Source organism: Nerophis lumbriciformis, linkage group LG21, assembly GCF_033978685.3.
Source record: "Nerophis lumbriciformis linkage group LG21, RoL_Nlum_v2.1, whole genome shotgun sequence".
Lineage (NCBI taxonomy): Eukaryota > Metazoa > Chordata > Actinopteri > Syngnathiformes > Syngnathidae > Nerophis > Nerophis lumbriciformis.
This window is the reverse complement of record NC_084568.2, coordinates 6690374-6703592: the sequence shown is the minus strand read 5'-3', so window position 1 is coordinate 6703592 and position 13219 is coordinate 6690374. Positions and strand designations below refer to the sequence as shown.

Here is a 13219-nt window from a genome sequence, read left to right as displayed (position 1 = left end):
CTTTCCGTTATGTGCGTTGATCAATTTACACCACGAGGCTTGTGAATTTTTTTTTAATTTTTTAATTTTTTTTAAATGTATCTCCTTCATTGATGTGCATCTTTGATCGATAGACAATTATACCTCAATTATTCAATTACATATTTACACAGCAATGCCTGAGAAGGAGCAGGATGAAGAAAAATCTTATATTTGCCTGCATGCCCCCTTCAACATAATACGTAGTCTTACTTAATGGATATCATATAAACCAACAATTACACCCGAATATAATGAAAACAAACAAAAAACACAACAAGTGCAAAACTTCATGAAGTACAAACCGAACAAAAAAAAAAGTAATAAACACCTCCCGGGATGATACAAAACCAGGCAAAAAATAAGTAAAATAATAAATATAAAGCAAAATGTAAACACTTATGGCTGTCCATATGATCTTATAGTTCTGTCTTTATATATATTTTTTCAATTGTAATATATTTTTACAGTCTTTTATCTCATTGTGAAGATAATTCCATAGTTTAACCCCCACCACTGATATACATATTTGTTTTAAAGTTGTCCTTGAATACTGATGTTTGAAATGACCTTTTCTTCTACGCTCTGTATTCTCAGAAGTGATGACAAACATTTTTGAATTTTTTTTTGAATATCTTCTTTTAAAGCATTTTATTTAGGAAATTGTGTATCAGCTTCCGTGTTCTATTTTTTTTTATTGCTTTCCGTTATGTGCGTTGATCAATTTACACCACGGGGCTTGTGAATTTTTTAATTTTTTTTAAATTTATCTCCTTCATTGATGTGCATCTTTGATCGATAGACAATTATACCTCAATTATTCAACCATACATTTACACACCAATGCCTGAGAAGGAGCAGGATGAAGAAAAATCTTATATTTTCCTGCCCCCTTCAACATAATACGTAGTCTTACTTAATGGATATCATATAAACCAACAATTACATCCGAATATAATGAAAACAAACAAAAAACACAACAAGTGCAAAACTTCATGAAGTACAAACCGAATAAAAAAAAGAAGTAATAAACACCTCACGGGATGATACAAAATCAGGCAAAAAATAAGTAAAATAATAAATATAAAGCAAAATGTAAACACTTATGGCTGTCCATATGATCTTATAGTTCTGTCTTTATATGTTTTTTTCAATTGGAATATATTTTTACAGTCTTTTATCTCATTGTAAAGAGAATTCCATAGTTTAACCCCCACCACTGATATACACATTTGTTTTAAAGTTGTCCTTGAATACTGATGTTTGAAATGACCTTTTCTTATCAGTGTGTGAATGTGTGTGTGAATGGGTAAATGTGGAAGTAGTGTCAAAGCACTTTGAGTACCTTGAAGGTAGAAAAGCGCTATACAAGTACAAGTACAACCCATTCTACGCTCTGTATTCTCAGAAGTGATGACAAACTTTTTTGAATTTTTTTTTGGAATATCTTCTTTTAAAGCATTGTATTTTGGAAATTGTGTATCAGCTTCCGTGTTCTGTTTTTTTTTTCATTGCTTTCCGTTATGTGTGTTGATCAATTTACACCACGAGGCTTGTGATTTTTTTAAAAAAATTTTAATTTTTAATTTTTTTTTTAATTTTTGTAATTTTTGTAATTTTTGTAATTTTTTTAAATTTTTAAATTTTAAATTTTTTTTAATTTTTAAATTTTTTTAAATTTTTTTTAAATTTTTTTAATTTATCTCCTTCATTGATGTGCATCTTTGATCGATTGACACTTATACCTCAATTATTCAATTACACATTTACACACCAATGCCTGAGAAGCAGCAGGATGAAGAAAAATCTTATATTTTCAAAATATTTTAAAATGACCTTTTCTTCTACACTCTGTATTCTCAGAAGTGATGACAAACTTTTTTGAATTTTTTTTTTGAATATCTTCTTGTAAAACATTTTATTTTGGAAATTGTGTATCAGCTTCCGTGTTCTATTTTTTTTTATTGCTTTCCGTTATGTGCGTTGATAAATTTACACCACGAGGCTTGTGAATTTTTTAAAATTTTTTAAATTTTTTAAATTTTTTAAATTTTTAAATTTTTTTTAATTTTTTTAATTTTTTTAATTTTTTAAATTTTTTAAATTTTTTAAATTTTTTAAATTTTTTAAATTTTTTAAATTTTTTAAATTTATCTCCTTCATTGATGTGCATCTTTGATCGATAGAGACTTATACCTCAATTATTCAATTACACATTTACACACCAATGCCTGAGAAACAGCAGGATGAAGAAAAATCTTATATTTTCAAAATATTTTAAAATGACCTTTTCTTCTACGCTCTGTATTCTCAGAAGTGATGACAAACTTTTTTTTATTTATTTTTTTAATATCTTCTTTTAAAACATTTTATTTTGGAAATTGTGTATCAGCTTCCGTTTTCTGTTTTTTTTTATTTTTATTGCTTTCCGTTATGTGCGTTGATCAATTTACACCACGAGGCTTGTGATTTTTTTTACATTTTTTAAATTTTGTTAATTTTTTAAATTTTTTAAATTTTTTAAATTTATCTCCTTCATTGATGTGCATCTTTGATCGATAGACACTTATACCTCAATTATTAAATTACACATTTACACACCAATGCCTGAGAAGCAGCAGGATGAAGAAAAATCTTATATTTTCAAAATATTTTAAAATGACCTTTTCTTCTACGCTCTGTATTCTCAGAAGTGATGACAAACTTTTTTGAATTTTTTTTTTGAATATCTTCTTATCATTTTATTTTGGAAATTGTGTATCAGCTTCCGTGTTCTATTTTTTTTTATTGCTTTCCGTTATGTGCGTTGATCAATTTATACCACGAGGCTTGTAAAAAACAAATCGCTCCTTTAACAAGCCCAGTCACGCTCGTTTGAAAAGGACAGATAACTAAATCGAGCGCTCACGCCGTGACGCAATAATAAAGGCGGGCCCAAAGCGCTCTAACCGCCAATAGAAACGTGAGCCGGGGGCGATTGACAGCTCGGTGACGAAAACTGCTGGCCAGCTGTCACGGCGCGCGAAAGATCAAATTTTTCTCTCACAGTGAGTGTGTGCGGAACAGGCGGGAGGACGAGAGGCAACCGAGAAAGTCGCTAAATATTAACGCAACTTAAATGACCGACTTAGCCGTCGTCGTGTATATTATACGTGTACATGTCGTGGCTGCCACTATTTGGCAAGGGGTTTTAATCTACCTTGGTTTTTGCTACGAAGCGTCGAGTGCGACTCGAACAACGAGATGAGCCTGATCCTTTCGCAACAACAGGTGAGCATAAACTCTCGCTGGTCAAACAATAACACGTTTCTGGCCTATAGTTGTGTTATAACACACTATTTTACGGTTTAGACGTCGACTGTCGTGGTTCGGTATTGCCTCACTATTGTTAGCTTTGGCCGGCTAGCGAAGCGAGGCGAGTTGGTTTCAGCTAGCTCGAGTTCACTTTCAGTTGGCGCCTCTTAGTCAAACAATTAGACAAAAGGCAGCTGAAATGGTGAGTTTATGCTACAGTTTGAGTTGAGTTCGTGTTTATTTCGAACATGCATGCATGTTTATTTACCATGAATTGATTAACGTGGACCCCGACTTAAACAAGTTGAAAAACGTATTCGGGTGTTACCATTTAGAGGTCAATTGTACGGAATATGTGCAATCTACTAATAAAAGTCTCAATCAATCATACAAACATGATGCATCAAAATGTCCAGTTTCTCTATTCGACATGTTCGAAAAGGAGTAGGAAGAAGCAGAGTTTTTTTAAATCCTAACCCCTTTTCCTTTACATAGCAGTTGCTAAAACTTTTGTTCACTTCCTGTTCTCAATTTATTCACAATATACTCCATGAGTAATAACAATGAAAATGAATAAATAATTGTTGAACTAAGTTATATTTCACATGGTGAGATGAGTAAGATTATCTAGAAAATGAATGGATGGATGAGATAAATTCAGAATGTTTATCATGGTTCTTCTTCTTTGTACTTTGTAAACACTTTAAGTTTGAAGAGTTTCTTGAAGTGGATCATATTAGTACATTGTTTGATTTCTTTGCTTATTTAACCTCTTAAGGCCCAAGCTGTTTGTTTACATGCTTTTTTTATTTCTCTTTGATATTTAGGATTATTGGACCCTAATTACCTACTCAGTGGCCTAGTGGTTAGAGTGTCCGTCCTGAGATCGGTAGGTTGGGAGTTCAAATCCCGGCCGAGTCATACCAAAGACTATAAAAATGGGACCCATTACCTCCCTGCTTGGCACTCAGCATCAAGGGTTGGAATTGGGGGTTAAATCACCAAAATGATTCCCGGGCGCAGCCACCGCTGCTGCCCACTGCTCCCCTCACCTCCCAGGGGGTGATCAAGGGTGATGGGTCAAATGCAGAGAATAATTTCGCCACACCTAGTGTGTGTGTGACAATCATTGGTACTTTAACTTTAACTTTAACTTTAATTAGGGCTTCACGGTGGCAGATGGGTTAGTGCATCTGCCTCACAATACGAAGGTCCTGAGTAGTCTTGGGTTCAATCCCGGGTTTCGGGATCTTTCTGTGTGGAGTTTGCATGTTCTCCCCGTGACTGCGTGGGTTCCCTCCGGGTACTCCGGCTTCCTCCAAAGACATGCACCTGGGAATAAGTTGATTGGCAACACTAAATTGGCCCTAGTGTGTGGATGTGAGTGTGAATGTTGTCTGTCTATCTGTGTTGGCCCTGCGATGAGGTGGCGACTTGTCCAGGGTGTACGCCGCCTTCCGCCCGATTGTAGCTGAGATGGGCTCCAGCGACCCCAAAGGGAATAAGCGGTAGAAAATGGATGGATGGATGGACCCTAATTAGAATAAAAACTAAGAATCATCTTTTGATATGATGTACTTAGTCCATAAGTACACAAGCGTGTACTTCATGTTTAGTGACATGCTAATTCTTATTTTTACACCTTTTTTTTCGAAATTCCATTGTATGTTATACTCTTCTGACACCACCAAATGGCAGTATAAGTGTCCACATAAGCGGCCATAAGACCCCAATTCAGTAGTGTACACAATTTTGGAAATAAGAGCTAAAATGTGCTGTCCACGCATGTGGCCACTAAGCCTTTAGGGGCTTTAATCCCCACTTTATAAGAAAACCTAAACTGACTACGAATTCTTGTATGAGGCAATGGCCAGCTAGCGTTCATTGTTTGGGCGCCACTCAACATCCATTGAGGTTGATCTCGCTCATACAATGCATTTTTCAAACCGTATCTAAACATTTTCCTATTTAGTATTTGGTATATAACTTCTTTATTTATTTATTTATTTTTATTGTGATTACTTATGGAGTATATTGTGAATAAATTGAGAACGGGAAGTGAACAAAAGTTTTAGCAACTGTTATGTAAAAGAAAAGGGGTAGGATTAAATAAGCTCTGCTTCTTCCTACTCCTTTTCGAACATGTTGAAAAGAGAAACTGGAAATTGTGATGTATTCATTTCATATTTTTCATTTATTTATTTATTTCAGGCAATGACATAAAGAAGTACAAGTTGACAACACATAATATAAATTAATATAGTACATGATCATGTTGTATGCTTGCATGTTCAAAATAAACTCAACTCAACTCTTAGCACTGCTTTAAGTTGTTCAGTTGGATGCACAAATGACTCCAGTTGACTTGCAATTCTATTTTCCTATTCTATTTTCTTATAATTCCTACTCAGTGGCCTAGTGGTTAGAGTGCCCGCCCTGAGATCGGTAGGTTGTGAGTTCAAACCCCGGCCGAGTCATACCAAAGACTATAAAAATGGGACCCATTGCCTCCCTGCTTGGCACTCAGTATCAAGGGTTGGAATTGGGGGTTAAATCACCAAAATGATTCCCGGGCGCGGCCACTGCTGCTGCCCACTGCTCCCCTCACCTCCCAGGGGGTGATCAAGGGTGATGGGTCAAATGCAGAGAATAATTTCGCCACACCTAGTGTGTGTGTGACAATCATTGGTACTTTAACTTTAACTTTAATTCTGCTTTTACCCTTAAATGCATTTAACATTTCTTCTTAAGTTGTTGTGGTGAAGAAGGAGCTTAGCCGGAAGGCAGAGCTCTCAATTTACCGGTCGATCTACGTTCCCATCCTCACCTATGGTCATGAGCTTTGGATTATGACCAAAAGGACAAGATGACTGGTACAAGCGGCCGAAATGTGTTTCCTCTGCCGGGTGGCGGGGCTCTTCCTTAAAGATAAGGTGAGAAGCTCTGTCATCCGGGACGAGCTCAAAGTAAAGCCGCTGAGAGGAGCCAGATGAGGTGGTTCGAGCATCTGGTCAGGATGCCACCCGAACACCTCCCTAGGGAGGTGTTTCGGGCACGTCCGACCGGTAGGAGGCCACTGGGAAGACCCAGGACATGTTGAGGAGACTATGTCTCCCGGCTGGCCTGGGAACGCCTCGGGATCCCCCGGAAGGAGCTGGACGAAGTGGCTGGGGAGAAGTCTGGGCTTCCCTGCTTAGGCTGCTGCCCCCGCGACTCGTCCTTGGATATGCGGAAAAAGATGGATGGATTTAACATTTATTTTTGCAATGCTTTTACAATAGCACATATTGTGCATTCATAATTGTGACATTAACAGGAAATTAATCTGTGAATGTTGTTTTACCAGACGGAAGGTCTCGCGGCTGTGACTCGCGCAACCACCGAGAGCGATTCAGACAGCGGAATGGGCTCTCCAGTAGAGCAGATGGTGGCCTACAATCGGGATGAGCATCCAGGTGAAGTTGCAGGACAAACTAGGGTGAAAGAGGCCACTATTTGGCTGTGAAACAAGCGTCGTGACTCGTGATGTCTCCAAGATGAGCCCATGTGTCACGTTTACACTTTTGTAGAGAGTTGTACTCAAGGCCTAATCTCAACTGCAGTTAAGTTTGCACAATTGCATATTACTGACACTTGTTTTTACTCCAAATTAATGTCTCAGATTCTGACGAGGATGAAGACATCACTGCTCGAAGAAAGCCTCGTCGTAATGCCATCAGAGACAGCGAAAGTGAGGAGGAGGAGGCGGCGACTGTGCAAATGGCAGAAGCGCTGGTTTTATCTGCCTCCAGTGGAGAGGAGATGACGACTGGAGAGCCGGACGAGAAACGAGAGAACAGGGTGAAAAAGAGCAAGAGAATAATCCGTGCTCTTTCTGATGGCGAAGACAGTGGATCTGACCAAGATGAGAAGGAGGAGGAGCAACAGGACACTGGCAGAGTAGAAAAGAAGGGGTCGAAAAAGAGCAGGAGAATAATCTGTGCTCCTTCTGGTGGTAAAGACAGCGGATCTGAGCAAGATGTTGAAGAGGAGGAGGACGAGCAACAGGACACAGGCAGAGTTGAAAAGAAGGAGTCGAAAAAGAGCAAGAGAATATTCCGTGCTCCTTCTGGTGGCGAAGGCAGCGGATCTGAGCAAGAGGAGCAGCAGGACACAGGCAGAGTTGAGAAAAAGAGGGAGAAAAGCAAGAGGCACAGAGAGAAAAAGGAGAAGCGTAGCAAAGCCATGGAAAAACTGAAGAAGAAAGACAGGTTTTCTGACTTGGATGAGGTAAGTGTTTTAAATGACTGAAAGTTCTCACTTTAGATGGAACCATGTAGAGTTTGTCACTAATACATCCTCATTGGTTTCCTTCTTATGCTGCTTTAGTTCTATTGGGTAACAATGACAAACCACTTTGTATCCAGGGTACGCCTCTTCCCAGCGCTCTGAACGACAGCGGCTGCCTCCTGGGTAACACTGATCTGTTTGACACTGGTTTGGACGAGGAGCTAGAAGAAGAAGAGTCATTAGACTCTATTCGAGCAGCCGTCAAACAAAAGATGAAAAAGCACAAGGTACTTACTTTCTACTCCCATTTAAAGAGAGTGGTAATATCTAGTTCTGATTGTTTTTTTTTCTTCAAATGTTGATGCAGGAGCCTTTCCTAGATGAAGAAGAGGTTGAAGATGAAGTCCAAAAGCCCCAACGTGCAGTAAGCCATTTTTATTCATTGTACCGTATTTTCCGGGCCATAGAGCGCACTGAATTATAAGGCGCACTGCCGATGAGCGGGTCTAGTCAGGTCTATTTTCATACAAAAGGCGCACCGGATTATAAGGCGCATTAAAGCGGTCATATTATTATTTTTTTCTAAATGTAAAACACTTTCTTGTGGTCTACATAACATGTAATGGTGGTTCTTTGGTCAAAATGTTGCATAGATTACCGTATTTTTCGGATTATAAATCGCAGTTTTTTTCATAGTTTGGCCGGGGGTCAATTTATACTCTGGAGCGATTTATGTGTGAAATTATTAACACATTACCGTAAAATATCAAATGGGTGCTTGAACAACGTGCTGGCGGGAGAGACTTGTCAACCGTACAGTTGCGTCTCCACGCCCAGGTAGTTGCCAAGGAGATGAATATATACCAGTAAATGACTTTGCGGGAGGACCTTCTTGGTGTTACCGCTTCATGCAACGCAATCGCCTCTCTATCAGAGCAAGGACAACGATGTCCCAAAAACTGCCAGCAGACTTCCAATCCAAGGTAGACAGTTTTCGCGAGTTCATTGAAAAGCAGGTAATTGAGCACAACGTGACACCGGATCATATTATTAACATGGACGAGGTCCCCCTCACGTTTGACATTCCTATGGGCCGAAGTGTTGCAGAGAAAGGGCAAAAGAGTGTCAATATCGTAACAACTGGTCATGAGAAATCACACTTCACAGTAACTGACGATGACTCTGACGTAAGCGACGTACCGATAGAAGAGGAAACGACACATTGTCTACCTTTGGAGTTGGCAGAGTTGTTTAGAAGCGACACGAGGAAGAAGATTTCATGGGATTTAGCGATTAGGAGTGACAGAATTGTTTGGTAAACGTATAGCATGTTCTAGATGTTATAGTTATTTGAATGACTCTTACCATAATATGTTACGTTAACATACCAGGCACCTTCACAGTTCCTTATTTATGTGTCATATAACATACACTTATTCAGCCTGTTGTTCACTATTCTTTATTTTAAATTGCCTTTCAAATGTCTATTCTTGGTGTTGGATTTTATCAAATACATTTCCCCCAAAAATGCGACTTATACTCTCGTGCGACTTACGGTATGTGTTTTTTTCCTTCTTTATTATGCATTTTCGGCCGGTGCAACTTATACTCCGAATCGAGTTATACTCCGAAAAATACGGTATGTTTTAAAGATCATCTTAAAGCCACTTTCTGACAGTCTCTTCGGGATGTGCTGTTTTGTGGGCGGTCTTATTTACGTGGCTCACCTTCGACAGAGTCTTCTCCCTGTCGTCTTTGTTGTAGCGTGCAAGGACGGGAGTGGAAGAAGTGTCAAAAGATGGAGCTAACTGTTTTAATGACATTCAGACTTTACTTCAATCAATAACGGAGCAGCATCTTCTCATCTGGAAACAACACCGGAAATGTGTCCCGTGAAAAAACGTCCAACCGGAACTCTCTAATAACTAAAGTTCCATGGGTGAATAATGTAAACTCACTACACCGGTATGTTTTAGCGCTTTCATGGCTAGTTTACTGACAGATATAAGTTAGAACTTTACACTACTTTATATTAGAAATGGCAACAGCGGAGGATGAATGTCCCATAACTAGAAGTTAGAGAAAAAGAAGAAGCTTATCGACTACGATGTTGGCACGGACTACAATGGCGCAAGTGCGCAAATTTACAGGACTTATGCAGATCCCAAATACAGATCAGCAGGTACCGGAAGGTAAGAAAAGTTGCTTTTGCATAATGTTGCAAAACAAAACGCCAGATAATATGTCTTACCTTATACACACACCATAATAATACTCGTATGTTTAAGCACAGTACAATCCATCAAGCGGTGCGGCTTCATAGCTTACCAAAGTTGCACTAAAACATTTTGATCGATTTTTGAGCGGCGTGTGTAATGTTCTATATTTTCAATGGAACATATTAGGGCTGGGCGATATTGCCTTTTTTTAATATCGCGCATTTTTAAGGCCATATCGCGATACACGATATATATGTGGATATTTTGCCTTAGCCTTGAATGAACACTTGATGCATATAATCACAGCAGTATGATGATTCTATGTGTCTACATTAAAACATTCTTCTTCATGCTGCATTAATATATGCTACTTTTAAACTTTCATGCCGAGAAGGAAATCACAACTAAAAAAATCACTATTTTTTTCATACGGTGTTTATCTGGAAATGTTTGGCACGGCATTTTGATGATGTGGGCGTGTGGCACCAAACGGAGATATTAACGTGCAGAGTAAGCACCCTTCATTGTCTAGCGGGTGACTTTTCAAATGATGCTACATATTAGCAGTGTAGCCGAGTGTCCTGGGTTCGCCTATACAGTGTACTTGTCTAATAAAATAATAAACGGGAGACATTAGAGCAGGTTCGGTAGCCACCGCTTCTTTAATGTCAACATCACACACCTCCTTCCACAACCAAAGACACCCTACGTCACAGCCCTACGGCAACTCTGGACGGACAAAACTCCTCCTTACCTAACACACTCCGGTAACTTGGGACACCCTGAACTGTTTGTTACAGCAGTAATGCTACTTTTTATAGCAACGCTTTTGCCCCACACTTGACAAATTACGCTTGTCCGTTCGACATCTTACTTGAAGCCAAACCACCGCCAGACGATGGACCCCCTGCTGTTTTTGAGGGAATTAATTATTCCTCCATTTGTTACCAGATTCGCACCTTCTTTCTCTTGTATTCGCGCTCGCACCACTCCGCTAGCATCACAGCTAACGTTAGCCATGCTGCTACCTCTCTGCTCGGGGAGGGCGTATACGTATGTGACGTATGTCGTGACAGTATGTGACGTGTGTTAGAAGGTGCGCTTGTCTGTCTGTGAGAAGGAGAGACTGGAAAGAGGAGGAGAGCCTGTAGTGTAATGCCCGCAGCTAAAAGCAACTGCGTGAGAACGTATACTCGATATCACGATATAGTCATTTTCTATATCGCACAGAGACAAACCCGCGATATATCGCGTATATCGATATATCGCCGAGACCTAGAACATATACAATGTTGGTGTTTACTTGAGTCATATTGCAGTCTGTACGTATCTCTTATGTGTGAGTGCCATCACATTGCAGTCTACATGTATCTCTTATGTGTGACTGCCATCTACTGGTCACACTCATCATTTCACCATGTACCAAAAAAAAATAATAGTTCGAGGTCGGTAAGCACAACCAAATTTATTCCGTACATTAGGCCCACGGGTTTATAAGGCGCACTATCAAGTTTTGAGAAAATTTAATAATTTTAAGTGCGCCATATAGTCCGAAAAATACGGTAAGGACAATTAGTATAAAATTTGTCTGACTTACTGGATTTTTTTTATTTTAGGAGAGAAAAGCTGCACGTGCAAGTAAGGAGGCGATGAGGCAGCTCCACAGTGACTCGCAGAGGCTGGTCAGAGGTCAGTTTACAGGAAACGCTCTCTGTCTTTTGTCATTTTTGACACACATCTCTGCCTAATGTAGAGTCGGAGCTTGGCCTGCCTTACCACGTCCCTGAGCCAAAGACCATCAGTCAGTTCTTTAAGAAGAGAGCCAGGCCGGAGGGACCTACCATGGCACTGTTAAAGTACAAACTTTTTCTGCATGTCAATGGATTCCACCTCCACTGATGTGTTTTCATAATTAATTACTGTTATGTCTGATATACCACTTTGGTCTTCTAGATCGAGACAATATTCAGCAGTGATGTTGGAGAAACCACCACCACCACCACCACCTCCTGCCAACCCCACCAGTGAAGCCCAGCACTTGCCAGCAGAGCCGGACTCTGCTCCCCCTGTACACGTCACATCCTCTCATCTTCAGTCCTTCCCTCAGCCTGCCGCAACCTCTTCTCCGCAACAGGAGAGCCTGAGCCAGGCCAGAAACGCAGCTGAGACTTTACAAACGGAACAGGAATTGGCTCCAATGCTTTATCTCTCAGAGAGCTTGCAGGAGTCCATCACAACCGATTCCGCCGGGAAACCTACATTTGGAGAAGAGGCTCCCGCTGTTGTCGTTTCAGAACAAACTGACATGCTTTCTAATGCCCGGCAAGAAGAGGTCAGACCTGCGAGTTTGGTTATGCCTCAAGCCGACTCTAATACTGACCTAGTGTCAGCTGAGCCCTTGGAGATGCCGTCCACCAAGCCCAAAAAGGACAAACTAACGAGACTGAAGGAGCTTGGCCTGGACCCGCCACCTGTTGCTAAGTTGTGCGCTAATGCTGGAGATTTTGTGCAACTTGAACCCGCACCACTCAACCCAGGTCGGTTATGCCTTCAATAGCTGCGCCTGTTACCATTTTGCTTGTATTAATGCCCTTCTCTCTCTCTCCTCTCAGGTGTCGCGGCTCTGAAGGAGCGATACCTTCGACACGTCCAGCCTCCGGCTCGTCCTCAAGGGGAGCGTACGATGCAGCTCAACATTGTCCGTAAAGACACCTTGCCATCTGGAAAGGAGGAGTTGCACGCCGATTCTGTCACCGTCACTATTAAAGAAGGACAAGAGGAGCCTGCAGTGACCAAACCTGGTATGGATAAGGAGGCTTTGTGTTCATCAGAAACTACCAGTCTCTTGAATTATGTTTTTGGAGCAAGCGAGTGATGACGTTTAACAATGGCGGTCTGCTTTCATAGGTGAGAAACTGCTGACCCTGAAGCAGCGACTGCTGCTAGCCATGGCCCAACGGAGACAGGAAGAGCGGACGCGCAAGGCAGAGCTGAATCGCCTTGATAATGAAGACTGTAAAGAGGAAGAGGAGGAGGCAGAAATGACGGATGACTCTGAGGCGGAAGAGGTTAAGAGTTTTTGTCGTTGCTGCTGCTGCAATGTTTTTTCCTCCCTCATTTATCCTACTGTTTTGTCCCAGGGTGTGGATGACTTGTTGGGAGGAAATGAGGAGGAGGAGGAGGAAGGCAGTATAGTCCAGAGTATCAGGAGTCTTTCTCCTGTGGCACTTCATGGCCCACCAGTAACTCCAGACCTGATGAACACTGAGGGAACACTCATATTGTTTCCAGGCAACTCCTGCTCTCGCACTGGGTGAGGGATTTGGCTTTTTAGGTTGTGGGGTTTAATATATCTCCAAACTACACAGTACCTTTTTACAGTTGATCTATTTGTTCATGTCATGTGTAAACATTCAAAT

General features: G+C 40.5%; 1 protein-coding gene across 1 annotated transcript in view; it reads left to right on the top strand.

Moving 5' to 3' along the window:
• The first annotated feature begins 3007 nt into the window (after positions 1 to 3007).
• LOC133621201 (claspin) overlaps positions 3008 to 13219 on the top strand; it is a 29671-nt gene continuing 19459 nt past the window's right edge. The window contains exons 1-11 of the mRNA XM_061983160.2: positions 3008 to 3288; positions 6659 to 6767; positions 6974 to 7581; positions 7719 to 7868; positions 7949 to 8005; positions 11417 to 11489; positions 11554 to 11656; positions 11754 to 12337; positions 12413 to 12601; positions 12708 to 12868; positions 12941 to 13113. Coding sequence (XP_061839144.1) covers positions 3262 to 3288; positions 6659 to 6767; positions 6974 to 7581; positions 7719 to 7868; positions 7949 to 8005; positions 11417 to 11489; positions 11554 to 11656; positions 11754 to 12337; positions 12413 to 12601; positions 12708 to 12868; positions 12941 to 13113 — 2234 coding nt within the window. The 5' untranslated portion in view covers positions 3008 to 3261. The remainder of the gene's footprint in view (positions 3289 to 6658; positions 6768 to 6973; positions 7582 to 7718; positions 7869 to 7948; positions 8006 to 11416; positions 11490 to 11553; positions 11657 to 11753; positions 12338 to 12412; positions 12602 to 12707; positions 12869 to 12940; positions 13114 to 13219) is intronic.